Source organism: Ylistrum balloti, unplaced genomic scaffold (assembly GCF_031769215.1).
Source record: "Ylistrum balloti isolate Yb309-2 unplaced genomic scaffold, AGI_CSIRO_Ybal_v1 Utg371194, whole genome shotgun sequence".
Classification (NCBI taxonomy): Eukaryota; Metazoa; Mollusca; class Bivalvia; order Pectinida; family Pectinidae; genus Ylistrum; species Ylistrum balloti.
Window position 1 is genome coordinate 221499 of NW_026782650.1, and position 22993 is coordinate 244491.

The 22993-nt window shown below is 35.3% G+C and overlaps 2 protein-coding genes across 3 annotated transcripts; one reads left to right on the forward strand and one right to left on the reverse strand.

The window, feature by feature from the left end:
* The first annotated feature begins 857 nt into the window (after positions 1-857).
* On the forward strand, positions 858-6792 carry LOC132561312 (vacuolar protein sorting-associated protein VTA1 homolog). 2 transcript variants are annotated; one of them, XM_060226035.1, is made up of 7 exons: positions 858-992; positions 2245-2339; positions 2621-2745; positions 2988-3063; positions 3331-3448; positions 4043-4342; positions 5422-6792. In XM_060226035.1, exons 1-7 carry the CDS (start codon positions 890-892, stop codon positions 5568-5570), a joined length of 966 nt encoding a protein of 321 aa, XP_060082018.1. In that variant the 5' UTR covers positions 858-889; the 3' UTR covers positions 5571-6792. The 2 variants fall into 2 exon arrangements, with proteins under 2 accessions (XP_060082018.1, XP_060082019.1); XM_060226036.1 differs by having other exon boundaries at positions 5425-6792.
* Positions 6793-13513: 6721 nt separating this feature from the next.
* LOC132561334 (uncharacterized) lies at positions 13514-18756 on the reverse strand. The gene is made up of 9 exons (XM_060226057.1): positions 18606-18756; positions 17482-17740; positions 17224-17283; positions 16492-16714; positions 16044-16151; positions 15283-15496; positions 14711-14838; positions 14004-14141; positions 13514-13582 (listed from the first exon to the last, which is right to left on the reverse strand). Exons 1-9 carry the CDS (start codon positions 18748-18750, stop codon positions 13514-13516), a joined length of 1344 nt encoding a protein of 447 aa, XP_060082040.1. The 5' UTR covers positions 18751-18756.
* Between the last annotated feature and the right edge of the window lie 4237 nt (positions 18757-22993).

Consider the following 22993-nt stretch of genomic DNA (forward strand, 5'->3'; position numbering starts at 1 on the left):
CTGCAACAAATGACGTCGTCAAATGGTCCTTCTTTCTGCACACCATTGTCTAATGAAATGCCCTTCCTGCGGCCATTACAGTGTTTCTGTTGACGTCTTCAAAGATGAACTGATTCCAGCTGTTCTCACACCTCTCCTGTTTTTTTATTCTACTCATGTACATTTTTCAAAATGCGCAATTTTATGTTCAATTTAAGTTTAAAATGCGTGTCCTTCGCACTCTAGCTTGTCTTCTATGTTCAGAAGGTCTGACGAAATCATAAAGGGGAAGACTATGAGTGCTTCGTCAACGCCATCTTGAAATATCCTCTAAGGACCAATAACACATTTAAAAGAAAATATGCAATTCTCTCTGTGTGACAAAACTGGCCATGTCTTACATTCCCCTCAAAATCTCCGTTCAGTCAAATGTTTCCTTTGTCATGCGCAGCCATACTGAATTTGGTGTGCTAAATCATATTTTTTTTTAAAACGATGCGTTAATTTTGGCAGATGGGCTTGGTAGGAATTTGGAGTCTGTTCATCAACTTTGATTAGATCATGATCAAAGAAGGGGTCTGCAATGTATTATCCGACCCTCATCTAATAATCTAGTGGTCTTCGAAATCGACAATGAAGTTAAAGTGCATTTTTTTCCTGATATGGACTATTGTTAGTAAAGACACTGAAACATTGGACGTATTTATCTCCAAATAAATTATCAATTCAATTCTAACAATGAAAGTCATATAACTAATAAGACACTAAATCCCGACACCGCTTTCACAAGACATTGTAGTGGTGTTACGAGTACATTTTCGTGTATGGTGAAAGGAGTTAGCTCCCTTTGGAGTAACTCTTGTTCGTGTTGACTTATTAGATAGTTCTGTCTAGGAAGAAACTGGTAACAATGTCGAGTTTACCTCCACTCCCTGCTAAACTTAAAGCTTTACAGCATTACTTAAAGACAGCCATAGAACATGACAAACGGGATCCAGTTGTGGCATACTACTGTAAGTATCACAAGGACTTGGTGCTGTTATCATGGTCCTGAAAGTCGTGAATGACTATCTCGGTAGTTATTTACTGCTGATGCCTGTACATAATATTGTGAGTGATTATGAGTCATGTTATCGAAATAATCAGTGATTTGTCCAAAATTGTTATTAGTACCATTACTAAGAGACAGCAAAATTTGAGGGAGTTCACCAGGAAAATCATGAGTCAAAATCACTGAAGAATGCAACAGCATATTCCATAATTTTAAGTTAGTACCACAGGCTAACAGCATCACTTATAACTATCTATATACAAAATCACAGTGTACTGCATAACTACCTGTATACATAATCATACTGTACCGCCCGACCCTTATCTCTTTCTGACAGCTACATTTACAGAGCCAACAATTTCTTAAGCTACACACACCAGGTTTTCCTCACCAACTTATAAACAACCATCCCAGCTTTTAACTGTGCAATGTTGAAATTAAACTACATCTAACTGTATATGTCTTTACTACAACTCCTGAAGCAGAACATGTTATGAAGCAAATAGCACTATACCTTAATTTAGATGATAAGATCACATAATGGTGTTTAATATTTATTATGATATTCCAAGAACTCAAAAATCCAGAATTGAATTTGAATTGATATCGGAATGCTCATCATTCTGTAAAATGCTGAAAGAATACATTTACAGCCATACTCTATGCTGTAGTCCAAAGGGTTCTGACTACCATATCTATGCTGGTATTGGTGGTTTAAAGTTTTTTCTTGGCTGTGGTCAATAGAGAGAATACTCCTAGCTATATACATGTAAACACACAGGATTTAAGCCCCCTGTGCATGATTTAGCTTTCAGGCAATGTTTCACATAAAAGAAAATGTAATTTACAACAGTGTGATGGATGAAATATATCTCTGCTAACCTACATAACTGTCAAAGTAACTGATGGTCATTATAGCTAAATATATCAACATTTTTTCTACCAACCACAGTTTCAAGCACATTTTGGTAATGGCTGCTATTACAAAATCTAATTTAAAAACCTACTGAAAAGTAAACTGACACAACAATTGTACCCATTTCCAAAATGTTCTATATTTCGCTGAGAAACTAATATCAGCAGATTGGAAACTAAAGAAATATAAAATGAATTTTTCAACTCATTGGTCATCAGCTCCAATATAAATAAAATTTGTTTATTTGGTATTATTGATTTTAATTTTGTTTATCTAAATTTTGTTTCTGAAAATTTAGGTCGATTGTACGCAATGCAGAAGGGAATGGAAATAGACAGACAGTCTCCTGAATGTCGAACGTTCCTAGTGACATTGATGGACTATATGGAACAGGTAATGCTCATCATGCTCCATTTAATTTTTTGTGTATTTGTGATAGCCTGTTAGATTTTCTTAAATTGCTGATGATCGCCTTTATACATGTAAATCAAATGTATCACAAAGAAATGGAGAAGATCCACAATCTGTCATACAAGTTTCACAACACAAAATTTACAGTCATACATACCATGATATTTATGAAGTGTCACTTTATAAAGATGCATGGAAGGGATAATTTCAGTTTTGATTCTGAAGTTTTATTCAACATTTCATTAAGCTGAATGTATTTGTAGATGAAGACATCAACTGAAGATGAGGCAATTACCAATGAGGTAGTCGGACAAGCCCATGTGGAGGACTATGCCCTCAAAGTTTTCTTGTTTGCAGACAATGAGGACAGAGCAGGTAGATTTAACAAGTAAGTTTGTTTCAAGTGCCTGTCTGCCTATTGATTATTTGTTGAAAAGTGAAAAAAAAATGATGAACATAATGGAAATGTGAAATCATTATATCCAGCTTTTCAAACATTTATTTTATTTATTTCATTATTGTACAGTTTGTACTTGAATAGAAATTTAGTAAGACAACAAACTTTCAGTGTTGGTTTAGAATTAATCATTGAGAAGAGTCAAAGAATGATTAGTTTTGTTTACTTTTCAGGAATGTTGTGAAATCTTTTTATTCCTCGGGTATGCTGTTTGATGTTTTAAGTGTGTTTGGAGAACCAAGCGAAGATGTAAGTTCATTTTATTTCATTCTTAATTACCAGTACATTTTTACTAAGTAATGAAAACTGCTGGAGGGTTACTTCTTATCTTCATAAATTTTTCCTCGCTATTTTTGAAGAAAACATATTACCAAAACCTTTATTCATATTCGCTCATACTAAATCAGCCATTCTTGGTCCACAGCTGTCAGAAACATGGGAATCTAAAATTTGTCAAACTACAACAAAGAGCTTCATTTTCATATACATTGTGTATATTTATGGGTTTTTTTTAAGATTGAAAAGAACAAAAAGTATGCAAAATGGAAAGCAGCCTACATACATAGGTGTCTGAAAAACGGAGAAACACCTGTCCCTGGTCCATTGAATGAGGAAGAAGATGAACAAGAAGGTGGTCAGTATTATAAGTCTCGGAGTATAGTAAATTCAGATAAAAATAACCTGTACTTACTATTCTGAAGAAGTATCAAGCTTCTGATTTTGGACCTAGATATATACTGATAGCAAAATGTAATTGGTAAAAATAATTTGGTCACTTAACTGCATATGGAAACAGTCACTCTAAATTAGGCTATTACTATCACTTAAGCACTGAAAATTCAGCAGTGTGGATGGTTGAATGACCTATAACCATTGTGTTCCATTTGTTGTTATGTGCCCTCCACTTTTGTTTACCATTACTTAAGATTAACTCCCACAAAATGATTTAGGTTTGTAGTTATAGCATTCTCCCAGTTCCATGGTACACTGATTGTGACATGTCTTTTTTTTTGCAACATTTCCTTTAAAATATTGAGGGATTTAATTCTTTCAAACCTTTTTTCACTCATTATATCAAGAAAATTATCTTCTTCCTATTCAAGATTGTGTCAGTTACCAGGTTTTTGGACAAACATTACATAGTCTATTAATAAATTTTTCAAATTACCACTGATAAAGTATACTGATAGAAATAATATAGTTCATTAGTGATGCATGTCTATTGTAGGAGCATTTGGTGGGGCTCCTGTGACTTCATCTACATCTCAGCCAGGACCTTCAAGTTACTCCAAGCCAGACCCTGCACCAGGATATCCTCCTCCACAACAGCCTTCATACCCCCCACCCCAGCAGCCAGGCCCCCCACCTCAGCAGCCAGGCAGTAGTAACCCCTCCTATGGGAACCTCAACCTTCCGTCACCTGCTGGTAGTCAGTATCCCCCTGGGGCCCATGCTCCTCCCTCTACACCTCAACAGCCACAACAACCAGCAGGAGGAGCAGATTCATGGATGCCACCTGCAAACACTGGTATGTCAGAGAGAGGATAAAGCTGTGGTGTTATTAAAAATTAGGTTCCAAATTTGGTCAATTACAAAGAGTGACATAGAGTGAAGTCCTGCGGAAAAAACTCTTTCAAATAAATTTCATTTTGGTTTTGAAGGACTTTGGTTTTTTAAATGGTGTGTCCTGACCCCCCAGGACCTAAAGGTTGGTGTCTAAAAGGGGAAATTTTGCTAATTCTTTAAAATCCTACTCTTCATATAGGAATAATTGGATTTTGTCCAAATATGGTCAGAATCCTGTTTGGGTGAAAGGGGATCAACTTTGTATAAATGACAGTTCTTGGCCACTTAGGGTAGGAAGGGAGGGGCCCAATAGAGGAAATGGGTTATATCTTTGAAACTGTTGAGATCCCCACCTCATAGCCTCCGATAACAATTATTGGCATCAAGAGATAAACATGTTCATGATGTAAGAATTGGCCATGGGGTGTGCCCCACCCCAAGAGACATAGTTTCTGGGTTATATCTTTTAAACAGTTGAAATCCTCATCCCTAAATCATATATGACAAAGCTGGTTATCAAGAGATAAACACAATCACAATGTAAGGACTGTCCACTGGGTGTGATCACACCCCTCTGGGCTTAATTTCTAGGCTGTATCTTTTAAACTGTTGAAATCTCCATCCCATAACCATATATAGAGTTGCTTTGTATCAGAGGTAAACACACTTGTGATGTAAGTATGGACCCTTGGGTGTGGCACACCTCAAGAGGCATAATTTCTGGGTCATATTTTTGACATAGTTGAGATACCAACCTAATTAATCATATACACTCTTACTGGGCATCAAAAGAGAAAGACAGTCATGATATAAGAATTTTCACATTGCAATGTCCTACTGAAGAGGTTGACTGAGCTGACATTTTGAAATATTTGAAATACTCAACCTATAGGCATGTATACCACTGCTGGACTTTAAGATCAAGGTGAAGGAAACATACCCTATGGTGTATAAGGTTTGTCTGTGTATTTGTTAATATCTATTTATGTATGTTTTATCTATTTCTTTATAACAATAAATATTTGACATTCTCTTTCACAGCAGGTGTACAACTGACAGCAGACCAGTACCAAAAAGCCTTGAAGTTCTGTAAATATGCAAGTAGTGCCCTGCAGTATGAGGATTCTCCAACAGCCATAGACAACCTTACAAAAGCTCTGAAATTATTGTCCACAGGAAAAGAAAGCTAGTAGTCAGCATTATTCCCTTTCAGATTTAGTCAATATGTGATATCAGTGCTTTTGTCTTCAAGTCCATTCAATGTGATATGAAGGAAAAAACTTTAAAAAAGTGACAAATAGCTGTATGTAGTTATATAAAGCTATGTGTATTATATAAAAAATCTTTGTGAATGGCATCCAAATCATTGTTGTTTTTATAGTATTCTTTGACAAGTTCTCTTGTAGAGTTAGTCCAAATTACAAATATCAATTCTTTACTTCTCTTAAAATAGTAACATATAAATCAATATGTATAAGGTATTTTATTGTTAATGTTTATAAAACCTAGCTGTAGGTCAGATCGCGATTCAGTTGGTCATGCATTCCTCAAGTTATTTAATCGTTCAATAAGATATTCAGTCAACTACAGAAACTAGAAAGTGAATACATGATAAAGGGTCTATATTATACAGTATGAGGTTTAGATATATGGATGTCTGCATTAGTTCTATCATTTGTACTTAATGGAGTTAATGCCTTTAATGCATTCAGACATGATTCACATTGTATCATTATGTATATGTGTTTCTTAAATGTTATGAAAATATCTAGTTTTAAGTCTAAGTTATTATGTGTCAATCGACAGCCATTACCATAAGAAATACTAGTGGATTAAATTCATTATTTAGGTGATCTGTGTAAATGAACCCTGATCAGAAAATTGTCAACACATCAAATCTGTCACTGTTAAATATATTTAGTGGATCTGTGTAAATGAATCCTTATCAGAAAATTGTGGACACATCAAATCTGTTACTGTTTACCCAATATCTTATTTAGTAATTTGAATTTAGTACATAATGTATTCATGATCAGCCCCACACTATTTTTGTTCCTATGTACAAATGTACCAGTTACAGGATTTAAAGGCTTTCACTCGGTAGTCTCCTGTCTGACCTATTTGGGTGGAATGACACATCAATCATTTCCCGTCATTTCCATGGCTTTTATCCCTGCTGGAGAGTATTTGTAATCTGATGGATCATAACTTTAGCATTTTTTTTTTCTGTTTCTGCGTCGTAATTTAAATACATACTTTGATCCTTAACACATGTGTTGGATTTCTTGACACGGTTTATTTAGTGTAGTTACAGTCATGTATATTAATTGTCATGTTTATCTGTCCACATTTCTTTACTTATTGATTTCTTTATACTTAATACATTGAATTAAAAGTGAAAAAACCTTTTAAGGAATTTTATTTGTGTAATATATTTTGTTACTGTTCAGCTACAGGTATGATGACCCATGTTAAAGTCGTCACTAGTAAGTAATCCCTAGTACATTACCTGCACTAGAGACAAGTGGGAGATATCGTATTGTATTGTAGTCAGTTGGAGCACCTGTTGACCATAAACAACTCAATAGTGGAAGTCCCATCTCAACACCACTTTCCTTTCAGGATTTGCAAGATGATAATAATGGCAGTCACCTTCCAAAGAGACCATTCAAAAACAGTAGTTTAGGATTGATGGATGCCATAACACGTTACATCCTAAAAAAGTGATGGAACAAGGAGTTTAAAAATGGATCAATGCATATAGGTCTGTCCCATCATACCACCTTCACTGAACTCAAGGCTAATCATGCAACCATAGGTTTTCAATGAAAAGGTAACAGAATTGATTAATGCATGTTTATTTACGATACTCTAGACTATATCACAGCACAATAAGGAATAATATATACATGTAGGATATATCATAAAAGCACCGTTATAATGCTTGCATAATAAATATAGTAACATAGAAAATACTTAATGGTGAATTAAACAAAAATGCAAGTGTTATAAAAGTTATCAAACCTAATATCTTAGGTACAGTTTCCATTACAGATATATCTCATCATCTGTATGTACACACTGTATATCACTGATATAGCTTTGTAATGTTTATCTACTGATAAATGTCCCTTTATAGTGACTTGATAATGCCCTGAAAGTTGTATTTAACAGGTTTCTATTTTTCAATATTTTCGTTGATGGAATAAAAAACATGAAAAACTGGAACATTGAAAATATTATCCAGCTTCTGTGAAATATACATCCCTTTTGCATCAAGTTTTTCAGTAAAACACAGAAAAAATTTGAATCATTGAAAAAAAAACAACCATTAAAGCAATTCATTGTATTTATGAAAGAGAAAACAAGCGTTTAATATTCATAAAAGAGAAAAGTTTTTATATATTTATGAAAGAAAAAAATGCCATCCTTAACCTAAGCAATCTTGCATATAAAGATCTGTTTAATACACTACAAATAACTACAGACATGTGAGACAACAGTCATATCATGCATCTACAGGTAACATCTACATAATTAAATAAAAGGCTGAAAGAGTCATTTGTGTGTTTGTTGCCAAAATTATCTCTTCCAGTGAGTAATGTTAACTTCGGACATATTATTCCCAGGGTTGTAATGACATCATACAGAGGTAATTGGTTATTTTTCTCCCAAACTTTGTGATCATCAATGACTTGCAAAACCAAAAAAATAAAAATTGATGATGTTATCCAAATGCAGTTGTTGACCTAAATAAAATTATGATACAACCTGAATGTAAACAGTGACAGCAGGGAGCATGTTGACTGTGTACGGAAAAACAGATTTATCTTCCTCTAGCAAATATGGGAATGCACCTGTGAAGCATGGAAGAAAACAATATCAGTGATCCATCTGCTATCAGTTTGTATTAAACATAACTTACTGTCAGAAGTGTAGAGTGTGATTAATACCCATATATAACAAAATCACTTGTCTGCCGTGAGACTGAAGGTAAATACTTATTATGGTTCCTCACAATTTTTTTTATGCTTGTATAAAGTTTTATTTTGGCACATATGGTCAGCAGCATAAAGATAATGGTGAGACTGATATTAATATTGAAAAGGAATGCTTTTGTTCCCAATATAGACTTAGGTGTTGGACCATTTCTCAATATCTAAATTCAGTATCCCAGTGTGATGAAGGAAGTCACACTTATCAGCTTAATTTATATGTTAGACTGATGTACATCCATACTATTTTGATGCTAACACCTGTTCATTAAATGCATTGACAGTGTGCAGGTAATTATAGAAGTAATCATGATACATCAAACATCAGTGATACAAGGACCTATCAAAATACAGATATGTATAACATTCACAGACTGATCATGTCATCAGACATATAGACCAGCAGAAAACCTGTGGATGACAAAATTTCAGAGCAAGATAGATAACATAAATATTGATCCCTGATTTATATACAGTAGTTAAAGGCCTTTACAAAAGGAAATTAAATAACAAATTCTGTTACACTACACTAATATCTGTATGTACTTGGTCACCTCATTCAATATCTCACCTTCTCCAACTAGGAAAGTGGGTTAAATACAACATCTCACTTTCTTTGACAGGAAAGTTGGGTTACATACAACATCTCGCTCTATCCTAGAGGGAAGGTGAGTTACATACAACATCCAACTAAACCTGACAGGGAAGGTTGGTAACATACAACACCCTACTTTACCTGACAGGAAAGGTGGATTACATACAACATCCTGCTTTACCCAACAGGAAAGGTGGGTTACATACAACATCCTGCTTTACCCAACAGGAAAGGTGAGTTACATACAATTTCATACTTTACCCAACAGGAAAGGTGGGTTACATACAACATCCTACTTTACCTACAGGAAAGGTGGATTATATACAACACCCTACTTTACCTGACAGGAAAGGTGAGTTACATATAACACCCTACTTTACCTGACAGGAAAGGTGAGTTACATACAACACCCTACTTAACCTGACAGGAAAGGTGAGTTACATACAACACCCTACTTTACCTGACAGGAAAGGTGAGTTACATACAACACCCTACTTTACCTGACAGGAAAGGTGAGTTACATACAACACTCTACTTAACCTGACAGGAAAGGTGGATTACATACATCTCTTTCTATCCTAAGGGAAGGTAAGTTACATACAACATCCTACTTTACCTGACAGGAAAGGTGGGTTACATACAACATCCTACTTTACCTGACAGGAAAGGTGAGTTACATACAGCATCTCACTATATCCTAGAGGGAAGGTGAGTTACATACAACACCCTACTTTACTTGACAGGGAAGGTGAGTTACATACAACACCCTACTTAACCTGACAGAAAAGATGGATTACATACAACATCTCTTTCTATCCTAGAGGGAAGGTGAGTTACATACAACATCCTACTTTACTTGACAGGAAAGGTGGGTTACATACAATATCATACTTTACCCAACAGGAAAGGTGAGTTACATACAGCATCTCACTATATCCTAGAGGGAAGGTGAGTTGCATACAACACCCTACTTAACCTGACAGGGAAGGTGAGTTACATACAACACCCTACTTTACCTGACAGGAAAGGTGGGTTACATACAACACCCTACTTTACCTGACAGGAAAGGTGAGTTACATACAACATCTCTTTCTATCCTAGAGGGAAAGTGAGTTACATACAACACCCTACTTTACCTGACAGGAAATGTGGGTAACATACAACATCCCACATTTACTGACAGGGAAGGCGGGTTACATACAACATCTCACTTTCCCTGACAAGGAAGGTGGATTACATACATATACAACATCTCACTTTTTGACTGATAAGTAAGGTCACAAACATTACGGTACATCCAGACATACAAAGTAATATTAAAAGCATCAAGCACAATACTATAAGGGGAATCAGCAATTAAATTGCGTGTGGGTACAATATACATTTATATGCTCTACAGATACAGAGAAATGAAAACTGAAGGCTTACAAGTATTGCCTCACTAAACAGATAAAGCTTCTCAAAATACAGTAGTATATGAATGCCTGTAATGAGACTTCAAAGATATCAAGGTAACTATTCAATAATAACAACAAATTATAACAAAATTCTAATCTAGCTGTTAAATTGTAGCAGACAAACTGATCATTTTATCTTTCTGATTTCTTTCTTAATTTGATCCAGGATCTTGTACAAACCAAAACTTCTGTCACAGAAAAATATTTATAGATGTAGGGAGATCAAATCTACACATGAACACATGTAATATTCTAACAAGTAACAAATGTTTTATACTGTAACATATCTGATTCAGTGAAACAATATCTCCAGGATATGTAAAACAGATAAAAAAAACATGAACTGCGTCATTAATTAATCTTCCTAAAAGTTGATAGAAGTACATGATCAGAATATATAAAATCTACCCGGTTGTATCCTTAGATCTTGATCAAGAAAACAAAATATCATTATCACAGACTCAAGAGTGTGGAATACAAAATGTGAAGTACAAGAGGAAGGATAAAATTTTCCATTAACACATATAGAAGTCTAGAGAGAAGCACCTTTGATCATAATTTGTTAATGAAGTAAGTTACAACAGCCAGTGTTAGTGACTTGCGGAACACAGTGGGCTCCAGGAGAGTTGACAAAAGAACATTTGAAGACTGGAGTGAGACTGCAGTTAGTGATATAATCTGTAGTGTTGTACAATTAGTAGCCATCCCCAGGATTACTTGTTATTACTGTTTATTCATATATTAGGGTTTTATTACTTAAGTAAGTAAATCTACAAAAAAAGGAGAAAAAACCTGAAAAGTTCCTAATATTGTGTAAAATGATATAAAAAATAAACTTATATATATTAATATCTAGGGCTAGGTGAACACAAAAATCAATATGATCACTATCTGAATATCTACATCTTCAGGAGAATCTCAAAGCTGCATCAGTTCAGAGACAAAAATAAATGAACATGTTACATATTGCGTGGTTGTAAGTCAAGCTGAAACCATTTCAAATAATTCTAATGCAACTTATATTTGTGTTATGGAAAATGAAATCTGAAATTTGTGTTACAGCAAAGGTGTAAGTCTAGTATAGTCATCCTCTAACACCAGTGTTAAAAAGACATACTAGTATATACACTTGTATAATGATAATGACGATTTAAAGACTAAAGTATTATCAATATCATCATATTATCAATAGAGTACACAGGAACACATTAATACAAATGAACATGATCTGGAATTGCTACTACCAATTGTACATTTAGAATTAAACATATACTTAATACATTTCATCATCCTAAGATTGACTATGGTCCACTTGTTCATACCAATGTAAATCATTTTACACATATTCTCTTCAAATCACTTACACACAATAGATACAAAGAAAAGTAGTATCATGTGATACCATGAGGAAGATCCAGGATTTGTTTTTTATTTTTTTTGAAAAATCCACTTACATCAACAAGCAATGTTGATTTTCACATTATTTCTCCATTTTTAATGACCCCATAAGCTTATCTTTGTCAAATGAGTTAATCATTTCTTTCATTTAATTCAATATTGTATACTTTACTGCGGTTTACATTCCTGTTTCCTTTATAAAGAGTGGATCCATTTCAGTCACTACTAAAACTTTAAAGCCGTGGTTCAAGACTAAAACCCAAGTTATATACATTGTGAATCATGAATCATGATCCCAGTCTGATTTGGCAAGAGGCTGAACAAATCCAAAGACAATGACACAAGTATGAAAATGTTCGGCAGCTAAATGTATATTGTTATAAAGAGAAAATATCAACATCAAGGCCAATATAAAAAAAATGCTGATAGAACATTGGAATAGTTCTAACCAACAGGAATACATTTACACAGTTTCAAGAAGGATTCATCTCTAGTGAACATCATTGGGACCCCAACTGGGGTTCTCTGTTACTGTTGATATTATTATTCACTACTGGCTATCAATACTGGGGCCAAAGAAGGGGTTCTCTCCACTGTTGATGTTGAATTCACCGCTGGCATTTGAATATACCCTAGGTGTATACTACTGGAGGCCCAAGAAGGGGTTCTCTGTCACTGTTGATATTACTCTCTGTTGCTGGCATCGAATATGAGGTGTGACAATCCACGACCTCTTTTTCACGGTCATTCCTCATGATTGGATTGGATCGACTCTTCAACATTGACTGTGAAATACAAAGTTGACAACAACATTACATAACAATTATACAAACAGAACTCTCTACAGAGATTTTTCTGTCATACTAATTCTTATCATTCATTGTTTCCATATTTTAGATATAATGTTTTCAGAAAAAGGCTTGTTGATTAATTGATAATAGTTTAAACACAATCAAATTTGAGAACATTCATTTATTTTAACACTTTACTAATCAAGGATTTTGCTACAATCCATAAGAAATAACCAACATATAGATGTTTTTACAGTGAAACAGATAAAATTGGAAGAAAATAGGAAACTACTAAAACATAGCAAAAAGGTAGTGAAAAAACAGAATCAAACAGAATCATACCTGTAGGGGAACAAAGACTAACAGCTAAAACTGTCATTAAGTCCAACACTGACTGTTGACAGTATTACATAGTCAAAAATAGAAATGTAAGGACTGAAATGTCCCTCTGTATGTGCAAATATGTACAGGTAGAGATTTAGTAGAAAATTCACACAGAATAGGGTCAAGTTGAGAATGGGTGTATATATTCTAATAGGAACTTCTAGCAGGCTGCATACAGAAATGGATGTTAAGGTCTTTCCTATGAGTTAAATGAGCTGGATCTTAAAGTATGCCAGGTTAGTACAGTATATTAGGAGCAAACAGGCAACACATTCAGTTCCAACTTCACTACAGATTTTTTTATAATTTGGAACTCACAAGGTCTAAAGAATCCATTAATCCCTGAGGGTCAGTGGTGACCCCGGAGTCAGCCCCCTGGTTCTCCATGGAGACCTGGCGACTATGCAGGATCTGTGTAAAGGGAAGTGCATATAACTGGGAAGGAAGGCAAACCTAATGACCTTGACAACAGGATTAAATAAAAACTATACACAGCCAACCTAACCAGATAAGTTAAACGGAGGAGGACACTGTGTCCTGCTCCCCATCACTGAATATAGAATGGAATGGTTTGAGGAGTAACTAGAAATATTGCCATCAAAATAAAAAAAAAAGAAATAAAAAACCACAATATACAGTCATCATAATTACAAACCAATATCAAGTGCGTAAGATCAAACAACACAAAAGATAGAGAAAAACAAAAGATAAATCAACAAAACTGAATTTTTATGAAGTTTTGTACACAGGGCCAAAATTAGAAAATTGCTTTAAACAAAATATTGTGGCAAAGCTAATGTAAATACTGCATGCTTTTGAAGTAAACATGAAGAAGTTCTCAAATCTTGACATAGGTGAACATTTTTTATTCACTTAATTCACATTTCATCAACAACTTCATGAATTATTAATCATCCAGTTAAAACGAAAACAAATCTTTTTTCTTTATTTTCTGACATTTTATCAGTAAAATAAAGAAATTTCCAGAGCACACACCACCTACCCTTTGATCTCGCCTAGCTTTCTGTGCCCTTGCTACCTGTATCCGTTTATGTATGTCTACATAAACATCTGTTTCATCAATTATCTCCTCTTGAATGAGCTCTTCAATCACATCCTCTAAAGTTATTATACCTACAACCTACAAAATGGAGAGTAGATCAGTCAGTGCTTGACAACTACATCAAAAGATTCTTTGGAAAAATAAATCAATTAATTCAGTGCATCTAATCTAATCAGTTTCTTCCAAACTGTAAGTCACCCCACTTTCATTTACATGGTCACATATAACATCTGTTCAATGACATTTTCATCTTTTTCAAAATTATTGTACTACTTCAAAGGTCTGAATTTAGCCCAAAGACATTCTTGGGGGATGTTTAGTTCTTAAGTTCATGACTAACTTTCTCTGAGTATGAACATAAATTCTCTACCTAGTAAGATATCTAGTAAAAGGTACATTATGTACATTATATGTCATTAACATGTGTGCACCATCAATATTAGCAACTGGGTGCCCACACTAGAAAATCTAAACTTAACAATAATAATTGTTATGTTTTCTATTCTTGAACCTTTAGCTGAATAATGTTCCTTTATTAAACTTGTCTAATTTGAAATGATGAGTGAACAAAAGATATAGAGCTAATACTAGATAAACACAGGGATTATTGGAAAATATCCATAAGGGAGATAACTCGAGACACTTACTGGTCCAGAGGACTGAGCGCTAGCACTAACACAATCCTCATCAGCTGTGGTGACCAGTAAATGGACATCATCTGCCTGGTCATCATGCCTCTCCCTGGAAGAACTTTTCTGTACAAAAGCTATATGACCTGGAAAATATACATATAACGTGACTAAACATATTCAGTATTCTGATCAATTTATGTAAACCTACAGTGGATATTTTATTTTAGTGCTTTCAGTGATATAAGTATTACGCTAAAATATGATTGCACAAATAGCAATTTCTTTATATTGCTTGTAGATCAATTACTATGGATGAACGTAGTCATCATTATGCTGTTTTCTTCGGAAAAAGTTAATACTTATTTCCCATAATTTGGATTGGGCCAAACTAAGCATTAAGACAGCACATTGTACTTGATTCTGTAGCAGAGAGAAAAGGTTAAAATCATCTTCATCCTTTAGATATGTATTATTGTTATACAAGTGCACATACCACTCATTAGATTTAACTTGATTTACTGTATATGACCAGGACCTTCACTCCCTTTAGATTTAATTACAGTACTTATTTGTCAAAAGACACTTACTTTTGCCAGTCTGGAATATATTGAGGAGGTCAAATAGAGGCATGTCTTCATCAACAAACATGACTGTCTTTACTGCCTGACTATGTAGTAGAGTACGGATGGGTGTAGCATCCTCAGGGTCAAGTAATATCAAAGATTTCACCAGTATTACTCCTATAATGTTAGTGTATGGACCATCATAGATAGGGATCCGTGAGTGAGCTTTTTCCATGACCTATTATAAAGTTAATCCACCATTATTTTTTTAATTTACGACATTTATCAGATTAACAAAATCATACAAAACAGTTTAGTTGATTTTGATTAAATATTCAGAGGTCACCATTTTAAAATTACACTTGTAAAATAAATCAGAACATTATATGTGTGACCAGTGTTTACCAAAGGCATATTTGAAATATTTTTAACCACAGAAATATTACAATGGTTAAGTACTACCAATCAGGTTATATAAGTCCACAGACAAATCCTTTCTCCACAGATATTTTGGAGTTAAAAAGAGACTTGGTGAGATACTGAGGGACAACATATATGAAATGATGTTAAAAATAGAAAATTACAAAACCAAATGATATATTTCACAAAATGCAAAACGTTTTGAAGATGTTAGCCATTTTAAGATTATCTCATAAACAATATTGAAATTAAGATAATAACATTCTTTTTATGAAACATGTCTCAATTTCTAATGCCATACCATGTAAGAATCTATATCTTACTTTATCATTAAGTATCAACAAGGGTTAAGTCTCCTTACTCACCATCAACATGGTGGCCTTGTCCATCCTGTCTGTGATGCTCAGCATGAACACATCGTCCAGAGGTAACATGGCAACCTTGACAGTCTTGGTCTTCATGTCCAGGGCACCCTGTGAGGAATACAATACGTGACAGAGGTTTAAATATGTGATATAAATCTACTACTCTCTGTGAAATTGTCCTTAACTGAAGCATCCTCCACAGACTCATAACATGATTATTGCTAACATAAATTACAGGTAACATAATTATCTAAGATGATAATTGCAGTAATTAATTACAGATCTCCAAATTAAAATTTCTCTATTGCATCTTTGAGTTACTGTTTCCATGTCTAAAATGATGAAATACAGTAGTGTCTGTATTCAGAAATTGCATGAAGTGTGATCTGCAGGAAAATACTGCCAAGATCAAACGCTGGTCTTATGTGACCTTGACAAATTTATTTACCTGTATGATAAGAACTTCATCAATGCTAAGGTGCTCTCCTTGATGCTCGTCAGAGGAGTCATCAGGAGGCAGGCTGGAGCCATTGGGACCATGGAGGTTGACCAGGACCTTCAACTGGGCACGCCTGTAGAAAGTGGTATGATCCTTCCCCAACAGACAGTCCAAGATCTTGGACAAGGGCCAAGCAATGATGTAGAATATAGCCATCAGAAAGTACACCAACCTGCAGTCAGACAGCAGAGAAATATACCATACTAGAATTTATAGGAAAAAAAGTCAATCCTGCCAATCTGATAAGAAAGTAGCAGGCCCTTTCAGTTGAGTGACATAAGCCTTATGTAGGTAACAATTTTTGCAAAAATTTTGTCTAAGGTACATTTATATAGGTTTCTCTATGGTTCATTTAGTTTGATATATTGCATAATAACATTATTGCATAACTACAACCATTTGTTCATTGAAGTGTTAATTAAATAATGCAATGTAGAATATACACTAAATGAAGGACATTGTAAAGCGATTAAAATGTTATGAAATTAAGATATTGAACTGTTATGAAATTACACCAATGACAGATTACTGACAGGGTCTGACATGAAACATGATTACATGTACTGAATGTTCAAATTGTATTCACAGATTCATCTCACAATCTACATAAAAAAAATTACTTTAAAAACTTAAGTATACCAGTTTGAAGGAATTTGAAAATTTTGTTCGATATATACATACGGTGATAAAGTTGCTCCAATTGCTAACCCAAATCTTGTACATATTGCCTGTGGGATTACTCTGAAAGGAAACAACTATACCAAATTATCATCTATTACAACACAATCAGGAAAAAGTTTAGATGTCCAAGTACTTACACAATGACTCTTTTTCTCATTTTTCATGACAACAAAAACATTAAGAAGCTCAACTGACTCAAACTTTTTTTCGTTATCGGACTCAGTGTTTTACAATACATATATATTGAGAATAACTTACTCCCCAAATATGAGTACAGCAGTAACAGAGACAACAATGGCAGTGACTGGGTCTGAAATCTTGTCAAGAAAGATAGGCATTGACTCAACTGCAGCAGCATTAGCTAAAAGCAGAGTAACGAGAAGGAGATGATGACGCGACACCATAGGTAAAATTTTCTTTGCATGTTTTCTCTCCTTGGGAGTCCCTCCATCTTTCATCACTTTTAAACTCATCAAATCAAGTGACAGAAGTCCCATAGTCAGGCCAGACATCATTCCTACAATCAAAACAATTGTGTTCTTATATCGCTGGCTAGACAATGCAAGTGCATGAGTGACCAGAAAGATATCACAGTTATGTAATTGCTAAAGGCTTGTTTGTGTATGAATGTGAAATCGTGGATGTTGTCAGACTGATTTGTCATTACTAGAAGTATACATGTAGATGCCCCGGTACAGTGATCACTAATAATGTGATGACATTCTCACTGACTGTCATGATGAATGTACTCAAGCATGAGTTTCAGATTAATTTCTCGTCGAACATTGGTTCCATACATACTGGCTGCAAGGGATCATATGTCAGCTAGGTTAGATTCCAGACTTCCCTACAATGGCACAATAGGTCCCTTAGTGTTGTATGTACTTATACATTGTGGCTGCAATGATGTTGATACTAATATATATACCTGGTCTCTTCCTTTGTAATGTTGTTATAGACAAAGCCTACAACATTACACCTACAAAAACAACTGTAACTTAAAAAGTTAAATGATGTACATTGTATATGGTATTCAATATAAAAAATGGCTTGTTGCCTCGAAAGTATATTGTGCTATGGTTAAAACAAATTACAATATTTGTCATTTCCCCAAACTACTGTGTGTTTCTGATGTTGTATATAATAGTATTTTCCTTGTACATGCCCCTGGTTGCATTTTTATATTTTAATCAATTTACATAATGTCCAATTGTACATGTAATATCCTCTTCCATTTACACCAATCCTAATTTGATTAATGTCATAACAAGGTACTCGACTGGCGATAATTTAAAGTATAGATGCAATAAAACTGTCTATAACTAGGGTTGTCTTCATCAGCATTCTGCATGACAGCTGATAGATGATATTGCTAGACGTACCGGCCATAAGCACGAGACCGACATAAATGCCAAGATATATCCAGAACCATTCGTCGTTATAGGTCAGTCTTTCCTCGGCTTTGTAATCCGTTCCATTGCATCGCACGATGTCCTTGTCGACGACATCGCAAATGATTGATGCCATTTTATCGATAAATAATCGGGCTATAGGCATAGATCCATGACAGTTCCGTCTTGTTTACTGAGTCGTACCATTTTATTACCTCATGAAACAAAAGAGCTTCAACGGTGACTAACTTCTTGTACTTGTATATACCATGTATATACATTAGACGTTAGGTTTACAACTTCACGTGTGCCGTCGTTTGGGTATGGAAGTGTAATCGAAGGCGTTATTTAGATAGTTGAATTTAATGACATATTTTAGCATGTATCGTATATAGATTACTGGAGATGTTGCTATGTATATCTACTTTCGTATTGCATATACAATACATTGTTGACATGAAGGTACACGTATGGACTCGAAGCTGGGGAGCTCGAAAGTCAACTAAATTTAGATTTGAGTATCTCAGGTCTCAGTCTGAATATATATGACACGGCGTTAAGTTAGCTCTTATTGGTTGAAGGGCCTAATTAGCTAACTAAGAGCTTCCGCTAAGGGCAGAACGATTTACTCCCTAACACCCAAAGCTACTTTCATACCCTTGTGAAATTACAGCTCCCGACGTTGTTTTGGAAGGGGTATAACCCTTACTCACGATAACAGATATAGGAGTAGTATCTGGGTGATTCGGGAAGTTTGCGAATGTTTTGAAGAAGGTTTTGGATGTCAAGTTTAGGGTAGTTTGTGGTATTTTGGATGCTTTTAGGCAAATCGTTATGCCGTCCGTGCACGTGGCACTGCGTCAGTACACGTAGCCCCTCCGATGATAAAAAAATCCCTTAAATAGCTTCTCAATTCAACAACGTGAAGGTTTACGAAAAGAAATGGTCGAATACAATACATACATGTACATCGACGCATGCGTGATATCACAAAAGGAATTTCAAACACTGAAATTATTCACAGAACTTAACAAAAAAAACAACAACAAAACAACTATATGCAAATATCAACAGTGAGGAAGATTAGAAAAAAGTTTCAAGATGACATTGATAACACTGACCAGCTACAGAGCTAGTCACATAATAAATGGCAACTCATTTACAAAAATAAAAAAATAAAAAGTCGAGAAATTCTTGGAGTAATAGAACTTTTGAACCTCTGAACAAAACTCACTTGTGCACATGTACAAAATCATATTTACAATTGGGAATAATCTAGAAACCAGCATGCAGTTACTACCAAAACAAAGGTAGCATGACCAAAGAGAATCAAAACTAAAAAGAAAGGCTATCTCATTTAGGTTTACTCTCCGCCGCCGTCAAAGAACTGGCATAAAAAGTAAACAGGATACTCAATTGGATAGGCAATTGTAATAGCAACACCTTATTTACAATGAGTAGCAGAACATTTAGAGGACACAACGAAAATATTGTTAAGAAATCTCAAAGAACAAATGTGCGGACGTTTAGCTCCCCTTAAAAGACAGGTAGACAAATGGAATTATCTTTCGAAGAAGTCTCCTTAGAAAGTGTAAAACTAATTTCAAATCCAGACCTTAAGCTAAACATCCACAGGAGAGACCACCTACCATCTCAGTGTTCTGGAACCTGGAATGAAAAATATCAGTAATTGGCCATAGAGACAGACGAAGTCCATTTAAAACAGATCTCGATAAACACATCAGAGGCTGATCCATAATCAAGGTCACTAGAGCCAAATCAACTAAAACGCTTAAACGTGACGTTGACCTTACTTTGACATTATATTCAAAGCTATGGGGATAAAAGTCGCTAAAATGTTCAAACGAATTCAAACGATTAGATGTCTGAAATGCATAGATTCACGACATTTCACCTATAGGTTTTTGGGATAAAGCCGGACAAAGTTTACAAAAAGAAATAACATTGACACGATATTCAAGGTATCAGGAGTCAAACTTATTAAAATGCTCATATGGCTTATTCTGGTGAACGGAGTCGCATTTAATCATGGCACTTGGCTGGTACTTTTCTAAGATATGAGGACAAATATTGCCAAAGGTATTTAAAATACTGAAATAGCTTCATATGCTAGATAAATTGTATTGACTGGTCAAAGTCGTAGCTGAGCCTGTATTTAGGTTCGGTGTGTGTGTTAGCAGACGGAGGCAAATGTACATCTAACTAGACTAATCGGTCCATTTGGCTCAATTACTCAAGGGCATGGATAATGCTTCTAGAGTCATGATTAAAATCACAGCGAAATCGGCCTCGCTTTAAAGGGAAATAACTCGTCTAGCCTTCAAGACTAGATTGACTATAGGTGTTGAATTCATACAATTTCAACAAAAGTGTCATTAGTACGATGTCTTAGACTGCGTTTTAGAAAAGATAATTTGAATAAACAAATATTCGTTGTACTTTGAAGTCATCTCGAGACATTTGATTTTTGTTGAATGCCAAACCTACGATGTACTTGTACGAATACATAATTCTTCACGCCGATTTGTGTACCAGACTGCGGTTGTCATAAGAAATTATTTTCTTGTTTCATATCCAGACGGCCATTTCCTGTTAATTCCACGAAGATATTGAAAAGTGAATTTATAGCTGAGCAGCGCTTCAGACAGAGGACTACGAACGAAACCATTACTTAACAGCACCGAATTTCCAATTTATATATACTGCCACCTTACCGCTTCTGGCATACAACAATCCCAATTTTTGGTAGACTATAATTTTCTTCATATGATCTATCCAAATCACTATGAAACAGACAGAGGATATAAAAAAATCGATGTTCAAGATATTTTTTGTTCTTATACTGATCTAACAAGTTCCAGCTTCGAAGCGAAAATTGACCTGGTACGAACCTCATAAAAGTTTGTCTGGCAAACATCATTGAAATTCGATCAGTAGGTCACCGACTAAACCCTATTGCAACATTCAAAAGTAATTGTTGAACGGAGACCAAACTCGGAGTCAGCAGGAGTAAATATACTTCTCACCGTTAGCATGTCTTGTTTGATTATTGATATCGAGATATTGCATTCCATAATATGAAAAACGAAGCTACATTCAACACAGCATAAACCTCCTGAATCACACTCACTACCATAAAGACTAACCGTCTGAATCACACTCACTACCATACAGACTACCCCCTCTGAATCACACTCACTACCATACAGACTACCCTCTCTTAATCACACTCACTACCATACAGACTACCCCCTCTGAATCACACTCACTATCATACAGACTACCCCCTCTGAATCACACTCACTACCATACAGACTACCCCCTCTGAATCACACTCACTACCATACAGAATACCCCCTCTGAATCACACTCACTACCATACAGACTACCCCCTCTGAATCACACTCACTATCATACAGACTACCCCCTCTGAATCACACTCACTACCATACAGACTACCCCCTCTGAATCACACTCACTACCAAACAGACTACCCTCTGAATCACACTCACTACCAAACAGACTGCCCTCTGAATCACACTCACTACCATAGAGACTACCCTCTGAATCACACTCACTACCACACAGACTACCCCCTCTGAATTACACTCACTACCAAACAGACTAACCCTCTGAATCACACTCACTACCATACAGACTAACCCCCTCTGAATCACACTCACTACCACACAGACTAACCCCCTCTGAATCACACTCACTACCATACAGACTAACCCCCTCTGAATCACACTCACTACCATACAGACTACCCTCTGAATCACACTCACTACCATACAGACTACCCCCTCTGAATCACACTCACTACCAAACAGACTAACCCTCCTGTATCATATTCGGTATTTTACAGTACCCCAAATGCCCGGATCGTAAGATCTGTTTCTGTGCTGTCTGTTTATCCGTGGTCAGTTTTAACCTTGTCCATAACTAGTACACAGTAAGAGCTTTCATATTTGGCAAGGGTGTTCCTTGTGACAAGACCTTACTGGTGGTAAAAGTTTTGACCATACGATTTTAATTTTGCTGCAACCGGTGGCATAGAGTTTCTTTAGCACATGTTGTTCCTAATCTAACGATACCAAATGACGGAGTCATCATCTCACTGTGGTATCAGACTTAATTTATTGATTTTGTTACTATCTGCGATAAAACTCTTCTATAACTTGTAAAAGTGCACACATGTTAAGTTACACAGTGTACCTTTACCCTGTACCTGGTACTCATATACCTGTACTTAATTTTACACGAGGTACACACACCTGTTCCCCTACACTGTATAATTACACACATGTGCCCTACACTCTACCAGGTACACAAATTTACTTTTTCACTTTTTATAA

Coding starts and splice junctions, on each gene's coding strand:
- LOC132561312 (XM_060226035.1), top strand. CDS start 890: ATGTCGAGTTTACCTCCACTCCCTGCTAAACTTAAAGCTTTACAGCAT. Junction 2,340..2,620: donor TGATGGACTATATGGAACAG/GTAATGCTCATC, acceptor ATGTATTTGTAG/ATGAAGACATCAACTGAAGA. Junction 3,449..4,042: donor AGAAGATGAACAAGAAGGTG/GTCAGTATTATA, acceptor TGTCTATTGTAG/GAGCATTTGGTGGGGCTCCT.
- LOC132561334 (XM_060226057.1), bottom strand. CDS start 18,750: ATGGCATCAATCATTTGCGATGTCGTCGACAAGGACATCGTGCGATGC. Junction 16,715..17,223: donor ATTGGAGCAACTTTATCACC/GTATGTATATAT, acceptor GTCTGACTGCAG/GTTGGTGTACTTTCTGATGG. Junction 15,497..16,043: donor ACAAGGCCACCATGTTGATG/GTGAGTAAGGAG, acceptor ACTTTATAATAG/GTCATGGAAAAAGCTCACTC.